Source organism: Lithobates pipiens, unplaced genomic scaffold, assembly GCF_037356315.1.
Source record: "Lithobates pipiens isolate NorthernLeopardFrog02 unplaced genomic scaffold, aLitPip1_a1.2 Scaffold_1, whole genome shotgun sequence".
Lineage (NCBI taxonomy): Eukaryota > Metazoa > Chordata > Amphibia > Anura > Ranidae > Lithobates > Lithobates pipiens.
The window spans coordinates 157,476,120-157,496,404 of NW_027507685.1; the positions used below are offsets into that span (position 1 = coordinate 157,476,120).

Sequence of the window (20,285 nt, forward strand, 5' to 3'; positions counted from 1 at the left end):
GGATGAGACTGTACAGGCGTGAGGGGGGCTGAGCGCATACAGGCGTGAGGGGGGCTGAGCGCATACAGGCGTGAGGGGGGCTGAGCGCATACAGGCGTGAGGGGGGCTGAGCGCATACAGGCGTGAGGGGGGCTGAGCGCATACAGGCGTGAGGGGGGCTGAGCGCATACAGGCGTGAGGGGGGCTGAGCGCATACAGGCGTGAGGGGGGCTGAGCGCATACAGGCGTGAGAGGGGCTGAGCGCATACAGGCGTGAGAGGGGCTGAGCGCATACAGGCGTGAGAGGGGCTGAGCGCATACAGGCGTGAGAGGGGCTGAGCGCATACAGGCGTGAGAGGGGCTGAGCGCATACAGGCGTGAGGGGGCTGAGCGCGTACTGGTGTGAGGGGAGCTGAGCGCGTACAGGTGTGTGGGGAGCTGAGCGCGTACAGGTATGTGGGGAGCTGAGCGCGTACAGGTGTGTGGGGAGCTGAGAGAGTGCAGGTCTTTCAGGGATTTTTTTATACCAAAGACATGTAGCAGAATACATTTTGGTCTATATTTATGAAGACATGTTTTAAATGTTTCTAATTTGATATGTTTCAAAGCAGAAAGTAGAAAATATTGTATTTTAATTCTTAGGAGTAGGTGCGTAAAATTGGGCAGGCTTGTAGGGCTCCATAGCATTACTTTGCCCAGGGGCTCATGATGCTATTAAGATGGCCCCGCAGCTAGTCTGTTGCAAAATTGCTCAAAAAAAATCCTTATTTAGAGCAAGTTATAATTTATAGATAGCATAGGCCATGCAGAAAATAGCACTCACTATTTCTACATGGTTTATATGAAATGTCATGAGGAAATTTATGCAATCAGCGGGTAGGGAGGTGAGCCTCGCCTCTCTCTGTACCAGTATAAGCAGGAGAGACAGTAAAGAGGATGTTCCCTTTAACAAATATATATATATATATATATATATATATATATATATATATACACACATACACACACACACACACTAATCTAGTCAACAACGCGCATGGTGAGTTCAATGAATTTGATAAACAATAACAATGAAGCATTTCTGGTCTGAACTACCATATTTTTCTACTTACTAATTGCACTACATATGCTGTAGTGCTCAAAGGTAGCATTACAATGTGCAAATGTGTTTGCATGTATTTGTTCTCACATGTGTCTGATTTCTTTGTTAGTTATTGTGCTAGTGATTACTTTGCCCTACTATACTAAAACCTATAAAAAAAAAATAAAAAAAAAAAAAATATGGAGATTTCATTCAGAGCAGATGCCATTTGCTTGTAGCAGAATAGTTCAGTAAAGAATTACATCCAATTTCAACGTACACAACACAATGCAGCCCGCCAAGCCCATGATCTAACCTCTGCTGTGTGGCCAAAGCAAAAGAAAACAGCTTTATAGTTTGTTGGCTGCCAGTGGGCTTTATTCCCGTTGTACAGCAGTACTAAGGCTGTAAGAAAAGGACAAGGATGCATATATCAACCCACCCCAAATGGAATGACTCATTTGTGATGTCACCATGTTCATATTAAACACCTTGAATGGACTGAACTCATACGTCTAATAATTGCATTCTTCCCTTCTCACCATAAAACGTAATTACTCAAAACATCTTCATTGCAGGGAATGTTCCATGACTACTCCCTGTACAGTACCATTATAGGCCTTACAGTTAAGAGCATCATCAGTGTTAAGCTGGTCTTGGATGGGTAGAATTTAGAACAAAAATATTTAGGAAAGGAATCTTCTAAGAAAGTTTTTTGTTTTTCTAATCATTAGTGGAGTCAAATTTAGGCCGGGTTCACACTATAGCGATGCGGGAACGCCGCGAATCCGCGGCGTTTACCCGCATCGCACACCTCCCGCCGGCAGTTCACACTGCCCTATGCGGACGGCTGGGAGTGTCAATGTTATGTTAATGACACCCCCAGATCCGTCGGCATATCGCAGTGCGATCTGCCGACTAGCACAGGAATCGGATCGCATGGTGTGAACCCCCATGCGATCCGATTCTGTTGCGGACCCAAAAAAGGGTCCCGTGCGAGTTTGCTGCGGGAGCGCTGCAAATTCAGCCATACTATCTGTATGGCTGTACTCGCATCGCTACGGAGATTGGATGTGATTTGCTGTGCGAATCACATCCGGATCTCCCCCCGCAGCGGTGTGAACCGGGCCTTAAGATGGTTTTTGACCCTTTTGACCACTGTGGCAAGAAAATAGAAAGAGCGGGATGGAAAATGTTTTTTCTTGAATGAATACATTTCTAACAGCGCATGTGTTCTTTGTTTGGTAAAGTTCATTCATTCCAAAATCAATTGTTAAAAGCAAACAAAATCTTTTGAACATTTAAATGTTCTGAGAATTTTCATATACATTTTCCTAAGACTTTGGCAGCCCATACATTAGTAATTTTTTTCACTTAACCAGTGTGAAAAAAAAAGTCCCGATTACCCCATACACACATTCGAGGTGGCTAGAGGAATCACTTCCACTGAGCTATAGTGTTCCGACAGCAGGGAGACTTCCCTGCCTTCAGAATACACTGATCAGTGTTTCCTGCTATAGGTGATCTACAGAGATTTACAGTAGTTGATAAGTAGACTGACTTCTGTACAGCCAGCCTAGCCACATTTGGATCGGATTTGGCTAGTCCCTGATGAACTGTCTGAATTTCGATCCATGTATGGCTGGCTTTTTCCTAAGAATTTTCATTCAAAATCAGGCAGTTTACTTCAAAAGGAGCATGATCAAAAAAAGCAGAACTGATGTTTTGGAAACTTGCTGGTTTCCTTTATTGAGATGCATGGATTGTTTGTGTTGTTGCACCATGATAAGGCTGTGGTTGAACAAGGTTTGGCCCAAGCATGTGGGAAACTGTCACATAACTGTGGCAGCAGAATTGTTACATGCGGCTGCATGGCAGGGACGCTGGTGACATCTTTGACCAAATACGACCACATGGTAATTGACTAAATATGGCCACGTGGCCAATAATGTGACCAGCATCCCTGCCCTTATCTATGTGTGGCTGCAGGGTGGGGAATTCTAAAGCTGATTGAGCATGCAGCCTGTTAACATTTGACAGTTTTCTGTGGGATCGGTCCAAACGCGCCTTATCTCATACTTACTCCCCAATAGCAAGATCCCCCTGATAATGGCCACTGCAGGTATGCAAAACAAGAAACTAAATTGCAGATATTTCACAAATACAGTCCATAGGAGATATAAAAATAGACAGGTGCATTAAAGCCAACATCCAGCAGAGACATTTATTTAAGCTGGACTGACCCTTGTAAATGAAAGGGTAATAGGTTGCAGGTGATTTGATTTTTGCTTAGAGGTAACACTGCATTTAGTATCATCTCTAAAGCCGAACTACCCAAAATATAAGGTATGAGAGGAATGCCTAGATCTTCCCCTGGGCATGTTTACATTGAAAGAGTGTTACTAGTTAAGTGAAAAAAGGCATACATTCCATCAAGTAAAAATAAAAATCTTGCTGGTGCATCACCTCCATTTCCTAGTTAAGCCAGCATGTTATAATTTACTTATAGAAACAAACCATAACAAAGGTAAAACACCCCCTTTCATGTTACAGGTTTTAGACATGTATCTTACCCCCCTTCTGCTAAGACCAGCATCTATGGAATGCCATTCTTTATTTTCAGAACTTCTACATTTCTTCCAATTGTAAGGATGCCTGCAATGTCTTATTGCTGGCAATTCCAAAGAAGGGTGGGCACACATATCAAATTATTCTAGTAGTCTCACTTAGAAAATCAGCTCAATTGCATACTCAACAGGTTATATTTAGGCAACTAAAACAAGTTCTACAATTGCAGGGGAAGAAAAATGATAAATGGTTTTCAAATGTTTTTACAAATAAATGTGAAAAGTTTGGCGTGCATTTGTATTCAGCCCCCAAGTCAATAATTTGTAAAACCACCTTTTTCTGCAATTACAGCTGCAAGTCTTTTTGAGGATGTCTCTACCTGCTTTGCACATCTAGAGTGTGAAAATGTTGCCCATTCTTCTTCAAGCTCTGTCAGATTGGATGGAGAGCTTCTGTGAACAGCAATTTTCAAGTCTTGCCACAGATTCTCAATTGGATTTAGGTCTGGACTTTGACTGGGCCATTCTAACACATAAATATGCTTTGATCTAAACCAATGTTTCTCAACCCCAGTCCTCAAGGAGCCCCAACAGGTCATGTTTGCAGGATTTCCCTAAGATGAAATGGCTGTGGTAATTACTAAGGCAGTTAAACTGATCAAAACACCTGTGCAAAATAATGGAAACCTGAAAACATGACCTGTTGGGGCGCCTTGAGGACTGGAGTTGAGCAACACTGATCTAAACCATTCCATTGTAGCTCTGGCTGTCTCAAGTCTTTTGCAGACTCTAATAGGTTTTCTTCTAGGATTGCCCTGTGTTTGGCTCCATCCATCTTCCCCTCAACTATGACCAGCTTCCCTGTCCCTGATGAAGAAAAGCATCCCCACAACATGATGCTGCCATCATCATGTTTTACAGTGGGATGGTGTATTCAGGGTGCAGTATTAGTTTTCTGCCACACATAGCATTTTGCTTTTGGGCCAAAAAGTACAATTTTGGTCTCATCTGACCAGCGTACCTTCTTCCTCATGTTTGATGTGTCCCCCACATGGCTTCTTGCAAACGGGACTCATTTTGGCTTTCTTCTTACCACTCTTCCATAAAGGCCAGATTTGTGGAGTGCGCAACAAATAGTTGTCCTGTGGATAGATTCTCCCACCTGAGCTGTGGATCTCTGTTGCTCCTCCAGAGTTGCCATGGGCCTCTTGGCTGCTTCTCCGATTAATTCTCTCCTTGCCCAGCCTGTCAGTTTAGGTGAATGGCCATATCTTGGCAGGTTTGAAGTTGTGCCATAATCTTTGCATTTTCGCATGATGGCTTGAACAGGGCTCTTTTCTGTGAGATTTTTAAAGCTTGGGATATTTCTTTTATAGCCTCCCCCTGCTTTAAACTTCTCCAAACTTTTATCCCTGACCGGTCATGTGTGTTCCTTGGCCTTCATGATGCTGTTTGTTCACTAAGGTTCTCTAACCAACCTCTGAGGGCTTCACAGAACAGCTGTATTTATACAGAGATTACATAACACACAGGTGGACTCTATTTACTAATTAGGTGATTTCTGAAGGCAATTCGTTCAACTCGATTTTAGTTAGGGGTATCAGAATAAAGGGGGCTAAACACAAATGCACGCCACACTTTTCAGATATTTATTTGTAAACAAAATTGAAAATCATTTATCATTTTCATTCCACTTCACAATCATGTGCCACTTTGTGATGGTCTATCACATAAAATCTAAATAAAATACATTTACGTTTATGGTTTTAACATGACAAAATGTGGAAAATTTCAAGGGATAGGAATACTTTTTCAAGGCACTGTATGCTTACTTCTCTCACATAGCACAGCTAGACATGCCCACCCTCCCATTTGTTCTACATTTATAAATAGAAAGTTGCAGCTCTTTCAGTTCAAGTTCAACTTTACATTTTTGCTCTTCCCAATGATATTGGTGAAGTTCTAACGTGCCCAATCAATGCTTAGGCAGCTATATAATTCCTTCCAGTTTGCCCAGGTGATTTCATTTACAATATGTAGCTGAGCCAATAACCATCACAGCTGTCCACACTGAGGGACCTACAGAGGTCATTAAGGCCCACTGGATGATATAAAAACACGAGTAGCTTTAGCAGTAGAATGCTGCTGTAAAAAAATGCAAGATTTCTAACCTTTTGAAGCGTTTTTTGCATTAGCGTTTGTAAGCATCTTTTAGCAAAGCTATACTTCCACAAAAGCTTATGGCTCAAAAGCGCAGAATAGACACATTTTGTGATCTTTTTTAGAGCTAGAGCATTTTTACAACTGAAAAACTCCTCTTCTTTTGCAGCCAGACAACGCCCCTGCCAAAAACGGCTGATAACAGCCTATGTGTGCATGGACACATAGGATAACATGCTGGGAAATTTACTGGCTGTAGAAAAAAAGGCCTGAAACCCAAAACAGCAGCTATAAAAATGTCCAGTGTGCATGAGGGCTAAGTTGAACCTTTCAAATATGCTGCGTACATTGGGGAAGGATTAAAACCTTTTTTCAGTAAGTGAGAAAAAAGATCTTCCCATTGGGGACACAGCAATAACAACTGACAGAGGTTCTAACACTTTCTTAGATAACTAAATCACCTAGCAAAATTACATACCTCCGGACCTGGTGGACCTGGTAAGCCGACCAAACCTTTATCCCCTGGTTTACCCTGTAAATGAAAAAAGATATGTGCTTAAAAGAAAAATGTCAAGTTGTCTACAAAAGTAAAACATTTAAGGGACACTAAACGGTGATTTGGTAAAAGAACATTCTATTCAATTATACTGTGTATTTCTAACTCAAAAAAAAATAGTTTCTGTTGCTCTCAGCCTCCTTTTTTTTGCTGCGGTGATCTGACTTCCTGTTAGAGGGTGGCTATGCTTGTTTTCCATGGTATGCATGAACATAGCCATAACTCTGTTGATCACTCTCAAGACGGACTAGGGATTATGTACTATGGGATTTTTAGTGTGCACAATGACCACAACTAACACAAAGCCATACTATATTCTTTGGACACACCAAGAAGCAAAACATTCACTTGGTCATTCCAAACCAAGATTAGGCTTTTTAATTCAGAAATATTTCTCTCAGCATGCCATGCTACTTTTTACCATGGCATATTGGGCATTGATAAGAAGTCTCTCAGCAATGCAAAACTACAACAGTCAAATCTCCATCTGCCAAAAATCGAAGTGCCTTATACACAGTACGCCTAAGCAAATCATAGAACAAAAAGTGGCTATTATGGTTTATTTATAGCGGACATATGCCTCGACAGCATCAGCTTAATGAAGATTTCTTATTCTGTTTTGCAGTGTTTATTCTAACAAGATGTCGGAAAAAATTACACAAAGTTCAGTGGTTTATATTTAACACTGCGCCAACAATGGAAGCCTAGTGGAGAATTTCGCAATGTAATAATGTGGACTGTATTAAAATGAAGACAGAAAAAAAACAAAAGGTAATATAAGGACAATATTTAACCTCTGCTGATTAGGGAAATAGATCTTACCATAGGTCCTGTCTTCCCACGAGATCCTGGTGGGCCTGGTAGACCCTGGCTACCCTGTTAGACAGAAATCAGAGGAGTTATACAGTGTATAACCTGACAATTTAACCAATAAAAAAAAAACAGATTCAGTAAAAATATGTCCTGACATGAATTGGTGTATGTCTCTGTATTGCACAAATGTGTTTTAAAGGCCTCATTCCCACAGGCAGCAAAAACAGGTGAATGATGCACGTTTTTACCACCCCTGACCAAATTCATCCTCCCTAGACTGCTCACTGGCAAGTTAACATTGCTAGCGAAAATGTCTGTATACACTGATGTGGTTGTGTTGTGGCAAATACACACGGTTGCGGTGCAGTATGGCAGGATTTGCCCCCCCCCCCCAAAAAAAATCAAAAACCCAGACATCAAGCAGGTGCATTTGAGCCACCTGTCAACTGGCTCTAAAAAGCAATGCCCTCTGGAAAGCAAAAATTTTGAGTAACCAGAAAAGGAATAGGGGAGAAATTTTGCAATAGGGGCAGATGTTTCAGTGAGAACTGTCTGACGGGGCACTTCCCACAGTTGAGAGATTTTCTTTGAGGTACTGTTGTGTTGACAATGCAGAAAGTAATGGGAAATCTCATCAATGTGACACAGATTGTAAAAAAAGAAAAAAGAAATAAAAAAAGGGTTTCAACACATTACAACCCCCCCCCCCCCCCTCCCAAAAAAATAGCCTGAGATATACTTTAACTATTTTATTACTATTTCACAATACTGCCAATCATGTTATCAGTTACTGGTTTTATTGGTGGATTTGCTGCATATTAAAAAATGAGGAAAAAAAAGCAAGATGAATATAATTATTTAAAACACAACAACAGTTGACTATTTTGCATCTAAATCCTGAATAATACCATTATAAGAAAAGAGACTTGAAAAAGTACAATGGGGAGTGAAGACTGTGCTTCTGACTTTAATTGCTGAAAATAATGTAAATCCTCACCTTATCACCTTGAAATCCGACTTCTCCGGGTATCCCTGGGAGTCCCTGAATGCCCTGGGTGCACATTATCAAAATAAATTACAAGGTGTATTATAATGAGAGACAAACGTACCAGGACTAGCTCATATTCCACATCAATAATATGGAAGCACAGTGGGATTAAAATCTAATTGAGTGGCAAGTTTTTACACAGTATATAATGGTAAGCATTAGTTGTCAAACACAAAGAGGGAGGGAAGGCAGAATAATAAGTTTTACAAACAATTTTCATATTATAGGCAAGAAAGTCCTATTAAAAGGTAAAAGGTTTGATGAAACCATTTACTTAAAACAGTCAGGGCAATTTTTTTTTTTTTTTACGTTTTGAACTAAATTGAGGGAGGAGATAGAACATATGTCAAGACCTTGTTGATGATTTCCCCTTACCCCTGTGTATTTCAGAGCTATCAGATATAAAGGGAATTCAAGGGATATTTTGCTCCTCAGGGGGGCACATTCAGGCTGCAGGTTTCCTAGTAGTTATACCCCACATAGGCAAGGGCTCTATAAAATGTGTTTTGATATTGGTCACTGTATCAATCAATTAATCTGTACTATACTATGGACTGGCAATATGTCAAAAAACATCAACTTCTTGACAGCACTCAAACCCACCATACTGGCCTTGACTAGTAGACGTTTTCAGTCTGTAAGTTCACATTTTAGGCTGGATTTCTTCACATGCAATTCACATGTCAGGAGATTGGCAATTTGCATGTCTGGAGATTGTGACCGGCTCTCTGAGGAGCCGATTACCACATCTCCGGAGCGCCTCCAGTGCAATTGCACAGGGGTCCAGTGCAAATTGCACTGGTCCAATTCAGGTCCAAATTCAGCCAAAAATTTCGGGCTGAAATGGTTAAAAGGGGGACACACGGAACGCTGCTGTGAGCCGCTCCGTGCTGCGGTGTGAACTCTGTCTTAAACCTGTTCTTTGCAATGTGATCACATGACAAGCAAATGGATCTGCTGCTGCATATTTTCTAGTTTGCACCTCCAAAAGTAAAGTGAGCTTATTTCCCTTTCAAGGTTAGATTTTCTGGTTTTATGGCACGTGAGCATATGTATATTCTAAACTCTAATTATTTTAAGGAACAGGAAAGAATATTAAAGGGGAAGTGTAAGTGTTAAAAAAGTTCATCCCAGATAGCCAAAGCCTCTGCCCCCCCCCCCCCCCCTTCCTCATCAAGACATTTGAAAAGAAGACGACATTAGCTGCAATCAAGTCAGATTTAAAGATATTGTGAATTTAAACTTAAATAACAAACAAGTTATACTTACCTGCCCTGTGCAGTGGTTTTGCAAAAATCATCCTTGATCCTCCTCTTCTCGGGTCCCTCATCGGCGCTCGTGACCCCTCCCTCCTGTTGAGTGCCCCCACAGCAAGCAGCTTGCTATGGGGGCACCCGAGCTGCAGCTCCATGTGACCATTCAGATATGGGGCCCTGGTTCAGCCCTGCCTCCTCTCTCTCCTGATTGGCTAACTGACTTTGACAGCAGTGAGAGTCAACCGGGGGAGAGTCATGGACAACCGAGGCATTCGTGGACATCGCTGGATAGAAATGGGACTCAGGTATGTATTAGGGGGTGCTGGGGCGGCTGCTGCACAGAAGGCTTTTTATCTTCATGCATAGAATGCATGAAGATAAAAAAAAAAAAAAAAAAAAAACCTTCTGCCTTTACAACCACTTAAAAGGGTTCAAAAATTAAAGTACCCCCGCCCCCCATGCTCAGCCCCCCAGGATGCAGGAATAATAGCTGGAGTGTTTAGGGAATGAAAGAAAGGTAAGTATGTGTTTGTGGAGGTTCGCTGTAAAGTGAAGAACAAAACAAGAATTGTAGACCAGGAGAGCAAGCAGATCAGAACAGGAACATTATATAAAGTGTGAAATGTACAACAAAACTATATGTGTACACACATATACTGTATATAAATATACAATAACAACATTCTAAAATTTAGGTTTTGTTATACTTTTGTTCAAACAGAAGAATCCACCAAAACCCCTTTCGATAAAGAGGTTTGCAAGAGAGATGTGAAAAAACATTACTTTTGATTCCCTGCAGCCACAATCCACAGACCATTATAATAGCCTGACATATAACGCAGGATTTCAGAGGGTGGAAATAACTATACATCTCAGTCTGTGGTCCAGAGCAGCTGAAAACCTAATGGCTCTATGACATACAAGTGCACACACTTACACACAAGTGCCAATTTGGTCAGGAAACCCCAAACAAACCCACACGGAATTCAATAATGTCCCTAGACTCCTAGAGGAAGATGAATTCTGGATCTCAGTCCCTCAATTCTGTTTGTGCTGAGATTAATCAGAAAGTCACCAAGATTATCCACTACTCTGTACAGGAAAGAAGGTTTCTGCCTGCCATCTTTTAGAACAGGGTAAAAGAGGTGAGCTATAGTTCAACACGGATTGTTCTGAATTCCCACTTCACCAAAAAAAGAAATTTATAATATACAAATGTAGTGACCATTCAATGTTAAGTCCAAACTACCATCAGTGTTGGGTACGTGATCATTTACACTTTCTGTGTGCAAATATAATGCAACTCTGATCATAAACACTATTTTACACTGGGTGGCAACGAAAACTATTTGTGCCTAACAAAAAAGGTACAGTGTAGCTGCATATTTTGTGGTTAGTGACTGGGCTGTTTAGAGCATTTGATGGATAGGCCATCATGAAAGAATACATTCTCTCCACAGATGAGATCAATGACCACGCTGCAGAAAATTACACTGGAAGAACAATATTTTTCTTAATACATTTTAACAACCAATTAATGAGTTTAGAAATTAGTGGGCTCTGGTTCTAATATCCTACTCAATACTAGGGCTGAAACGATTAATCGATATTATCGATAATAATCGATAATGAAAATCGTTGTCAACGATTTTCATTATCGATTAGTTGGTCCGCACCATGCGATCCGGCGGCGGCGAGCTGCGCGCTGACGTCACCCCCAGTGCGGTGTTCAGCCTGTGTCAGCCCAAGTGAAGGAGTTCTGGATGGGTCACGCTGGATGCCTTGCCTGCCCTCATTCAAAACTTATTTTATGCAGGTACCACTACGTTAATTATTACCTAATCTAACCTAATAACTAACTACTATCTATTAGATAGTAGTTAGTTATTATCTAATCCTATCTAAGCCTTTCCACTTGCTCGGCACAGCCACAGTTGATTTAAATAAAAGGTACAACACTATCCCTCCCCCCCAATAAAATGCAGCTTATTACAAGCATAAAAACATAGCATATCACTGACGATTTGCGCCAATAGGCATCCCGGGACTCATCACGGCGGTCTGTTTGGAGGAACTTTGATCGGTGGTGAGCTTGGCGCAAATCATCAGTGATATGCTGACTATGTTTTTATGCTTGTAATAAGCTGCATTTTATTGGGGGGAGATAGTGTTATACCTTTTATTTAAATAAACAATGTGGCTGTGGGGGGCGGGGATAGTGTTATTTTTTTTGCTGATCCGAAAATTGATCCGTGACTCTGATCCGAGGAACGATCCGATCAGTGAGTTTTTTGATCCGTTGCACCCCTAGTCTGCACCTTCCCCCCTGCCAGTCCGTTAGAATCCTGTTTATCCCCCCGTGCCCTACGCATGCACCACGTCCATGACCACGCAGCTACGCCTGCTTGCAATCTCCACCCAGCTGACGTCCCGCCAGCAACGCGCCTGCGCTGCTTTCGGCTCCTCCTCCCCCCTCTACCCAGCAGCCTTCCGATAGACCCGCCGCAGAGCGCAGGAGCGTTAAGCCCTCGCCGGGCCGCTTTCCAGCGCTGCCGTGATTGGAGGTTGTGCTCTGCACATGCGTGCATTCATCTCCCGGCTTCGGGGTGCCCTTTGCTCCATTTGGAGGAGTTGGCAGAGTCACGTGTGGTGGGTCCGGACTGAGACTCCGCCCCACACCACCCCGGCACACTGAGGAGGAGTCGCTGTCACCATGAAGGGGTGAGAAAACCCGAGACACCGGAGGGGGGGAGGGGAGCACTGAGAGGAGGTGGGTCATTGACACCATGTGAGAGGGGAGGAATGTGTCATCTATACTGGGGGGGACGTGTGTGTGTGTGTGTGTGTGTGTGTGTGTGTGTGTGTGTGTGTGTGTGTGTGTGTGTGTGTGTGTGTGTGTGTGTGTGTGTGTGTGTGTGTGTGTGTATTTCTCCCCTTTTTCAGTTTTTTTTTATCCGATTAATCGAAAAAATAATCGGCCGATTGCAGCCCTACTCAATACCACTATGTTCTTAAAAGCAACAAAGGCTCTCTACTGACCTGGCCAATGGGGCATATGGACTTAGAAGGTGTTATCTTTAACTAGTAAAATATTTTCCCTTTAACATCAATGCCATAGTAGGTTTCCTACCATAGAAATATGCACCTGCTCTGCTTGTTTTAGGAGGAGTCTTTTTTTTAGGTCTACGTTTGAGATTTGTAACTTTCAACTAAACCACGGGAGTTATTTACTTTACCACTTGCCGCCCGCCCTATGGGCAATTGACGGTGGCAAAGTGGTTGCATAATCCTGATCGGACGTCATATGACGTGATCAGGATTATGAGCCGTTGCGCGCCTCCGGGGGCGCGCATCACGGCAATCGTTGTTGCGGGGTGTCAGTCTGACACCCGGCAACTACGATCACGGTAAAGAGTCTCCGACGGAGACTCTTTACCACGTGATCAGCCGTGTCCAATCATGGCTGATCACAGTGTAAATAGGAAGAGCCGGTGATCGGCTTTTCCTCACTCGCGTCTGTCAGACACGAGTAGAGGAGAGCCGATTGGCTGCTCCTCTGACAGGGGGGGGGGGCTGTGCTGATCGATTATCAGCACAGCCCCCCCCCCCCCCCGAGGATGCCCACACTGGACCACCAGGGACGCCACCAGACCACCAGGGATGCCCAGCAAAAGGGAATCCTCCCTAGACCACCAGGGATGCCAGTCAGTGCCACAATGGATGCCAATCAGTGCCCATAATGGATGCCAATCAGTGGCCACAATGGGCATCACTGATTGGCATGCATTATTGTTTGGCACTGATTGGCATCCATTAGTACAGTATAACATAATACAATGCCGCCTATGAGTGCCCACCTGTGCCGCCTATCAGTGCCCACCTGTGCCGCCTATCAGTGCCCATCCATGCCACCTATCAGTGCCCACCCATGCCCATCTGTGCCGCCTATACATGCCCATCTGTGCCGCCCATTCATACCAATCCGTGCCAGCTATCGGTGCCAATTTGTGCCACCTATCAGTGCCCATCCGTGTCGCCCAGTGCCACCCATCAGTGCCGCCTATCAGTGCCCAGTGCCACATATCAGTGTCCATCAGTGCCACTTCATTGGTGCCACATCATTGGTGCCCATCAGTGCCGCCTTATCAGTTCCCATCAGTGTAGCCCCATCAGTGCCCATCAGTGAAGGAGAAAACATACTTATTTACAAAGTTTTGAAACTGAAACAAAAAAAACTTTTTAAAAAAAAATTCTGAATTTTTTATTTGTAGCGCAAAAAATAAAAACCGTAGAGGTGATCAAATACCACCAAAAGAAAGCTCTATTTGTGGGGAAAAAATGATAAAAATTTCATTTGGGTACAGTGTAGCATGACCGCGCAATTGTCATTCAAAGTGTGACAGCGCTGAAAGCTCAAAATTGGTCTGGGCAGGAAGGTGTTTAAGTGCCCGGTATTGAAGTGGTTAACCTGGAGCATACAGAATCTGGTGCAGCTGTGCACTGTAACCAATCAGCTTATAACTTCAGCTTGTTCAGTTATGCTTTGACAATAAAACCTGGAAGCTCAAAAAAATAAATTCCAGAAATACCAAAACACCTCACTGAATATTATTCCATTATAAAAAGTATCAGACTCAAGGGCAATTACCTAGGGTGAAAATCCTTAATCTCATGCTTTGGTAATAAATGAGTTGAATAACCGAATGTTACTTCATCAGACCAGACCATCAAACCAGCTACAAATGTGCCAATGCGACAAATGAACAAGTTAAGGGTCCTTTCACACGGGGCGGATCAGTTCTGATCCGCCCCGTGGATATCAGTTTGCTCAGCGGGGATCACTCCGTCGATCCCCGCTGAGCAGGGAGATGACAGGTCCGTCTCTGCATACTGCGCAGGGACGGACCTGTCACAGCGCCGCTCTCCCCTATGGACCGCAGTGCCCGTCGTCACCCGATCCGATCCGCAGACGGATGGAAAAATAGCTTTTTCCTCCGTTACACTTTTTCGGATCGGAGCGGGTCGGATGTCAGCGGACATGTCACCGCTGACATCCGACGCTCCATAGAGCTCTATGGAGCACCCGTTCAGGTCCGCCTGAAAAACTGACAGGCGGGCCTGAACGGGACGTCAGTGTGAAAGGGGCCTAAGGGAAACCTGTACTAAAAAAAATAAAAATAAAAATAGGAGGCTACAATTGCTGATCTCCCCATTTTAAAATGCAAGTTATCTAGCTTTCCAGAACAACTATGCAGATCAGGAGTTCTACTTTTCTCCAACTTTGCTGCATGCTTGCTCCAGGTCAATGACTCAGAAAAAACTGACGCCATAGTCATCCATACAAGTGATCCAATCTAAGAGCTCCACAAACACTTGGAAAAACATCATGGCAGACAAGTGGGGTAGATGGAGCCAATATGCAAGAATAAGTGTGGCCAAATGCTGAAGGCAAAAAGAAGTGCCATGTTTGGCAGTGTGAGGCGACAGCCAGGAAGAGCCTGTTCATGGCCATGCCCCAGGATCTACACACATGCATGGAGCAGGTTTTGGACCAGTACACAGAGTCAGGGCTGAGCATGTATTCACATGTGTTCTTTAATGCGCATGTGTATTACAGTGAACTGGCGTGCACATCTGGCACTGGCTTTCGGCATAACATACTGTAACTAAATGGAACTGCTGACTGGTCTTCAGCTTCAGTGACATGTGACAAGGCCTGCATCCTGTTTATTCTGTGCTTAGAACCAGCTTGCCTCCCGACTTCACTTGATTCTTATCTCCTGTTGCTGACCTTGACAGATGTTCTGACTCTGTTCTCTGCCAGCTGTATTACACTTAGTTACATAGTAGGTGAGGTCGAAAAAAGACACAAGTCCAACCTATGTTTGTGATTATGTCAGTATTACCTTGTATATCCCTGTATGTTGTGGTCGTTCAGGTGCTTATCTAATAGTTTCTTGAAACTATTGATGCCCCCCGCTGAGACCACCGCCTGTGGAAGGGAAATCCACATCCTTGCCGCTCTTAGAGTAAAGAGCCCTCTACGCATGGGAATACCTATTGGCAGTGCAAGAAAAGCTTAATTTGGGAGAAACCATCATTTTGCGGATCAAATTATTATACAAGGTGCCAAAAGCATGCATTAGAATAAACACTTTATCTCCATTTTTTTATTTGCAAGGCTGCCCCGTCCCCATTACTATTTGTCTTGGCGATAGAACTCCTGGCTGCTGCCATAAGGGGGAGCCCAGAAATAATTGGATTTAAGCGTAGTGAGCTAGAAGATAAATTGGCACTTTATGCCGACAATGCCTTCTTTTTGGGTGACACGTCTACAGCCCTGGGAAAATTTATGGACTTAATCCACACATTTGGGACCTTCTCTGGGTTCAAAATAAATTGGGAAAAATCCACAATAATACCTTTGGATCCATTTGAAGAGCCCCTACCCTGAGTAGCTGAACAGATTAATGGGGTGGATACGTTTAAGTACCTGGGTATAGTTATACACCCTCTATTTGAGACCAGTATATTAAGCTTAATATAGACCCACTTTTTAAACAATTTCAGGAAAAAAACTAGCTGGATTAAGTTGCCTCTCTCCGTGGTTGGCTGCTGCAACTTAATTAAAATTATTTGGAACCCGCAGCTATTATATGCACTCCACAACGCCCCTCTCTGGATCCCTATCCATGTGTTTAGAAAATGCAATACAATTTTTCGCACATTGATATGGAGGAAGCAGGTTCAAGCATGAAACTGGAAAAACTTTACAGGAAGCGAAGGACTCGGGTGGCCTGGCAGTCCCTAACCCATTCTACTACTTCATGGCGGCTTAGCTGCAACACCTAACGGGGCTGGCTGGACCCCGAGTCCTCTGATCCTATTCGGAACATTGTACGCACGCAGTTGTCTGACGATGGACTTGTGGCGTGTATAGAGGCAGGTGAGCTGGGGGCATTGACCCCAAACCCCACACTACTGCTTATAGACAGAAACAGGAATAAAATTAAACATCTGCAATATACAGACTACACTAACTGGTCACATATCTAGAATAACCAAAATTACCCAGAATTAAACAAACTACAGGGCTTCTCAAGCTGGTCTAGGAATAAATTAAGTAAATTATATCCCACAATTATATTGTGGGGGGCATGCTTTGAGACTTCCAATCACTGCGAGAGGAATTTAACCTGCCAAATACTTCATTCTTCCAGTACCTACAACTTAGGCACGCTATAGCAGCACAAGCCACGATTTCACCTGGGAATTAACTAGACCCATGGTACTCACACAACTAATCTTATCTTGGAAGGGACAAATTTCCTCTATATATAGCTCTCTTCTTTGTCATGCATCTAAAGCCATGACCTTAAACTGTAGAGCTGGTTGGGGAGATGACATAGGACGGGTTTCAGATGAGGAATGAACACACCATACTACTATCCTCCTCTCAAAACTTAGCCAGCTGTTTATTATCCACTGCACATACTGCACACCTGAGAAATTACACAAATGGCATAAAAGGGGAGATCCATTTTGCCCTCGATGCCTTATAGACAGTGGTAAACTTGTCCATATGCTATGGAAATGCCCGAAACTACAAAGATATTGGGACACAGTGATGAACACTATCAATAGCATATGGAACCTTAAACTTATAGCTGACCCTAAACTTGTTTGGATGACTGAATGAAGAACAATACACACCCCACACGTATACTTCCATTCTTAGGGTACTATTCCTAGCAAGGAAACTCATAGATAGAAAATGGCCATCTATGACACCTCCAACACACACACAATGGATTGTCTCCTTAAATAATTTTCTTATTAGGGAACAAACAAACAAACATCGAGGTAGCCCGAGAAAATGTGAGAACATATGGGATCCCTGGTTGGACATCCCTGGTTTAGCTCCACCACGCCTGGTTCAAAATAGAAGTATAGTAAAGAATAGGGTAGGACAACACCAGCACCCACCTCCTTTTAGAACAGACTACCTAGAGGAACTTTATGGGATGAAGGGGGGGGGGGGGGCAACGCTACTTCATGTATACAATCACTCCAATAGGAAGAAATGATAACTTCAAGTTCTGCAGAGGTTACATTTTTGGAAAAGTTTTAACCCAAAGGGTAATATACAGAATCACTGTACACCACGCCCCACTGGTTAGGGGGATGGTGGTGCCCCTGTTCTGCTCGCTGGCCCTGGGAAGGACCGGGTGCAGAAAGGGAAACAAGGACATAATGAGGACACACTTGACATGCAACAGGACCAAATAATTAATACCTCAGTTACCTCGTTATGCAATTATAGCTTTATTCCTGAATGCAATGTTGCAATTGTTACTGTATGAATGCTACGTATGGCTGGTTGGTCATTTAACATTGATACCTCTGTGTCTTTTAATGAGTGGCCACGAGTCCTGTTAAACTCCCTTCCGCAAAAAAAGTTTTATTCCTATTGTGGGGTCACCAGTATGGTATTTGTAAATTGAAATCATATCCACTCTCAAGCATCCATTCTCCAGAGAAAATAAGTTCAGTGCTTGCAACCTTTCCTCATAACTAATATCCTCCAGACCCTTTATTAGCTTTGTTGCCCTTCTTTGTACTCACTCTATTTCCAGGACATCCTTCCTGAGGACTGGTGCCCATACCTGGACTGTATACTCTAGGTGCGGCCAGACCAGTCTTGTAGAGTGGGAGAATTATTTTATCTCTGGAATTAATCCCTTTTTTAATGCATGCCAATATTCTGTTTGCTTGGTTTGCAGCAGCTTGGCATTGCATACCATTGCTAAGCATATAATCTTCTAGGACCCCCAGGTCTTTTTCCATCCTAGATTCCTCCAGAGGTTCTGCCCTCATTGTATAGATTGCATTCCTATTTTTGCCACACAAATGCATAATTTTAAATTTTTCTACATTGAACTTAATTTTCCATGTAGTTGCCCACCCCATTAATATGTTCAGATCTTTTTGCAATGTTGCCACATCCTGCGGAGAAGTTATTGCCCTGCTTAGCTTAGTATCATCTGCAAATACAGATATTGAACTGTTTATCCCATCCTCCAGGTCGTTTATGAACACATTAAACAGGATTGGTTCCAGCACAGAACCCTGGGGGACCCCACTACCCACCCCTGACCATTCCCAGTACTCCCCATTTAACACCACTCTCTGAACTTGCCCTTGTAGCCAGTTTTTAATCCATGTACTTGCCCTATGGTTCATGCCAACAGACCTTATTTTGTAAACGTTTATGGGGAACTGTGTCAAATGCTTTTGCAAAATCCAGATAGACCACGTCTACGGGCCTTCCTTTATCTAGATGGCAACTCATCTCCTCATAGAAGGTTAATTGATTGGTTTGGCAAAAACGATTCTTCATGAATCCATGCCGATTACTGCTAATGATATCGTTCTCATTACTAAATTCTTGTATATAGTGCCTTATTATCCCCTCCAAGAGTTTACATACTATTGATGTTAGGCTAACTGGTCTGTAATTCCCAGGGATGTATTTTGGGCCTGTCTGAAATTGACCTTGGCCTGGCTCTTGACCCTGCTACTGCCTTTCGAAGCGGTACCATTTCTGCCCGGCTGTTGCAGACTCTGGTTCACTTTGACTACAGCTTTGATCCCTGCGTCACGCTCCAGTGCTCCATCTACGTGACACTATTCTGCACATGTTTCAGTCCTGAATCCACGACATTCCAGCAATATCTAGATTATAATCTGAAAGCCTATCGTGTCAGGACCTACCACAGGCATCTGTGCCACTCCTCGTCCTGCCACACCCTCTCACCAACTCCAGGGGTTATTAAACAGGAGGTTTAAGGGAAGCCCTCTTGTCAGCTCAGCATCGACCAGGTACAGCAAGGGAAAAAAGTATTTGATCCCCTGCCGATTTTGTACGTTTGCCCAATGACAAAAATGATCAGTTTACCATTTTATTGGTAGATTTTAACAGTGAGAGACAGAACAACAAAAATATCCACAAAAATGCATTTGAAAAAGTTATAAATTGATTTGCATTTTAATGAGTAAAAAAAGTAATTGATCCTCTGCAAGATTTCTGGCTTCCAGGTTTCTTCTATACAGGTAACAAACTAAGATTAGGAGCACTCTCTTAAAGGGACACCTGTTCACAAAAGAAACCAATCAGATTCCAATCTCTTCACCAAGAACAACCAAAGAGCTGTCCAAGGATGTCAGGGACAAGATTGTAGACCTACACAAGGCTGCAATGGGATATACAACCATTGTAAAACAGCTTGGTGAGAGGGGGAAACACAAAATAACTGTCAATCTCCCTCGGTCTGGGGCACCATGCAAGGTCTCACCTCGTGGAGTTTCAATGATCATGAGAACAGTGAGGAATCAGCCCAGAACTACACAGGAGAATCTCGTCAATGATCTCAAGGCAGCTGGGACCATAGTCACCAAGAAAACAATTGGTAACACACTAAGCCATGAAGGACTGAAATCCTGCAACACCCGCAAATACCCATGCTCAAGAAAGTCAATGTACAGGCCCGTCTGAAGTTTACTAACCAACATCTGAATGATTCAGAGGAGAACTGGGTAAAAGTGTTGTGGTCAGATGAGACCAAAATTGAGCTCTTTGGCATCAACTCAACTCGCCGTGTTTGGAGGAGGAGGAATGCTGCCTATGACCCCAAGAACACCATCCCCACCACCAAACATGAAGGTAGAAACATTATGCTTTGGGGGAGTTTTCTGCTAAGGGGACCGGACAACGTCACTGCATTAAAGGGACAAGGGAGAGGGCCATTTACCGTCAAATCTTGGG

The 20,285-nt window shown here is 43.2% G+C and overlaps 1 protein-coding gene across 3 annotated transcripts in view; it reads right to left on the minus strand.

Annotated features, from left to right (window-relative positions):
* Positions 1 to 20,285, minus strand: part of COL27A1 (collagen type XXVII alpha 1 chain) — a 752,882-nt gene that overhangs the window by 382,076 nt on the left and 350,521 nt on the right. For all 3 annotated transcript variants that reach the window (XM_077478787.1, XM_077478785.1, XM_077478786.1), the window contains exons 17-19: positions 8,154 to 8,207; positions 7,166 to 7,219; positions 6,266 to 6,319 (exon numbers count right to left, since the gene is read on the minus strand). In XM_077478787.1, the coding sequence (XP_077334913.1) occupies positions 6,266 to 6,319; positions 7,166 to 7,219; positions 8,154 to 8,207 (162 nt within the window). The remainder of the gene's footprint in view (positions 1 to 6,265; positions 6,320 to 7,165; positions 7,220 to 8,153; positions 8,208 to 20,285) is intronic.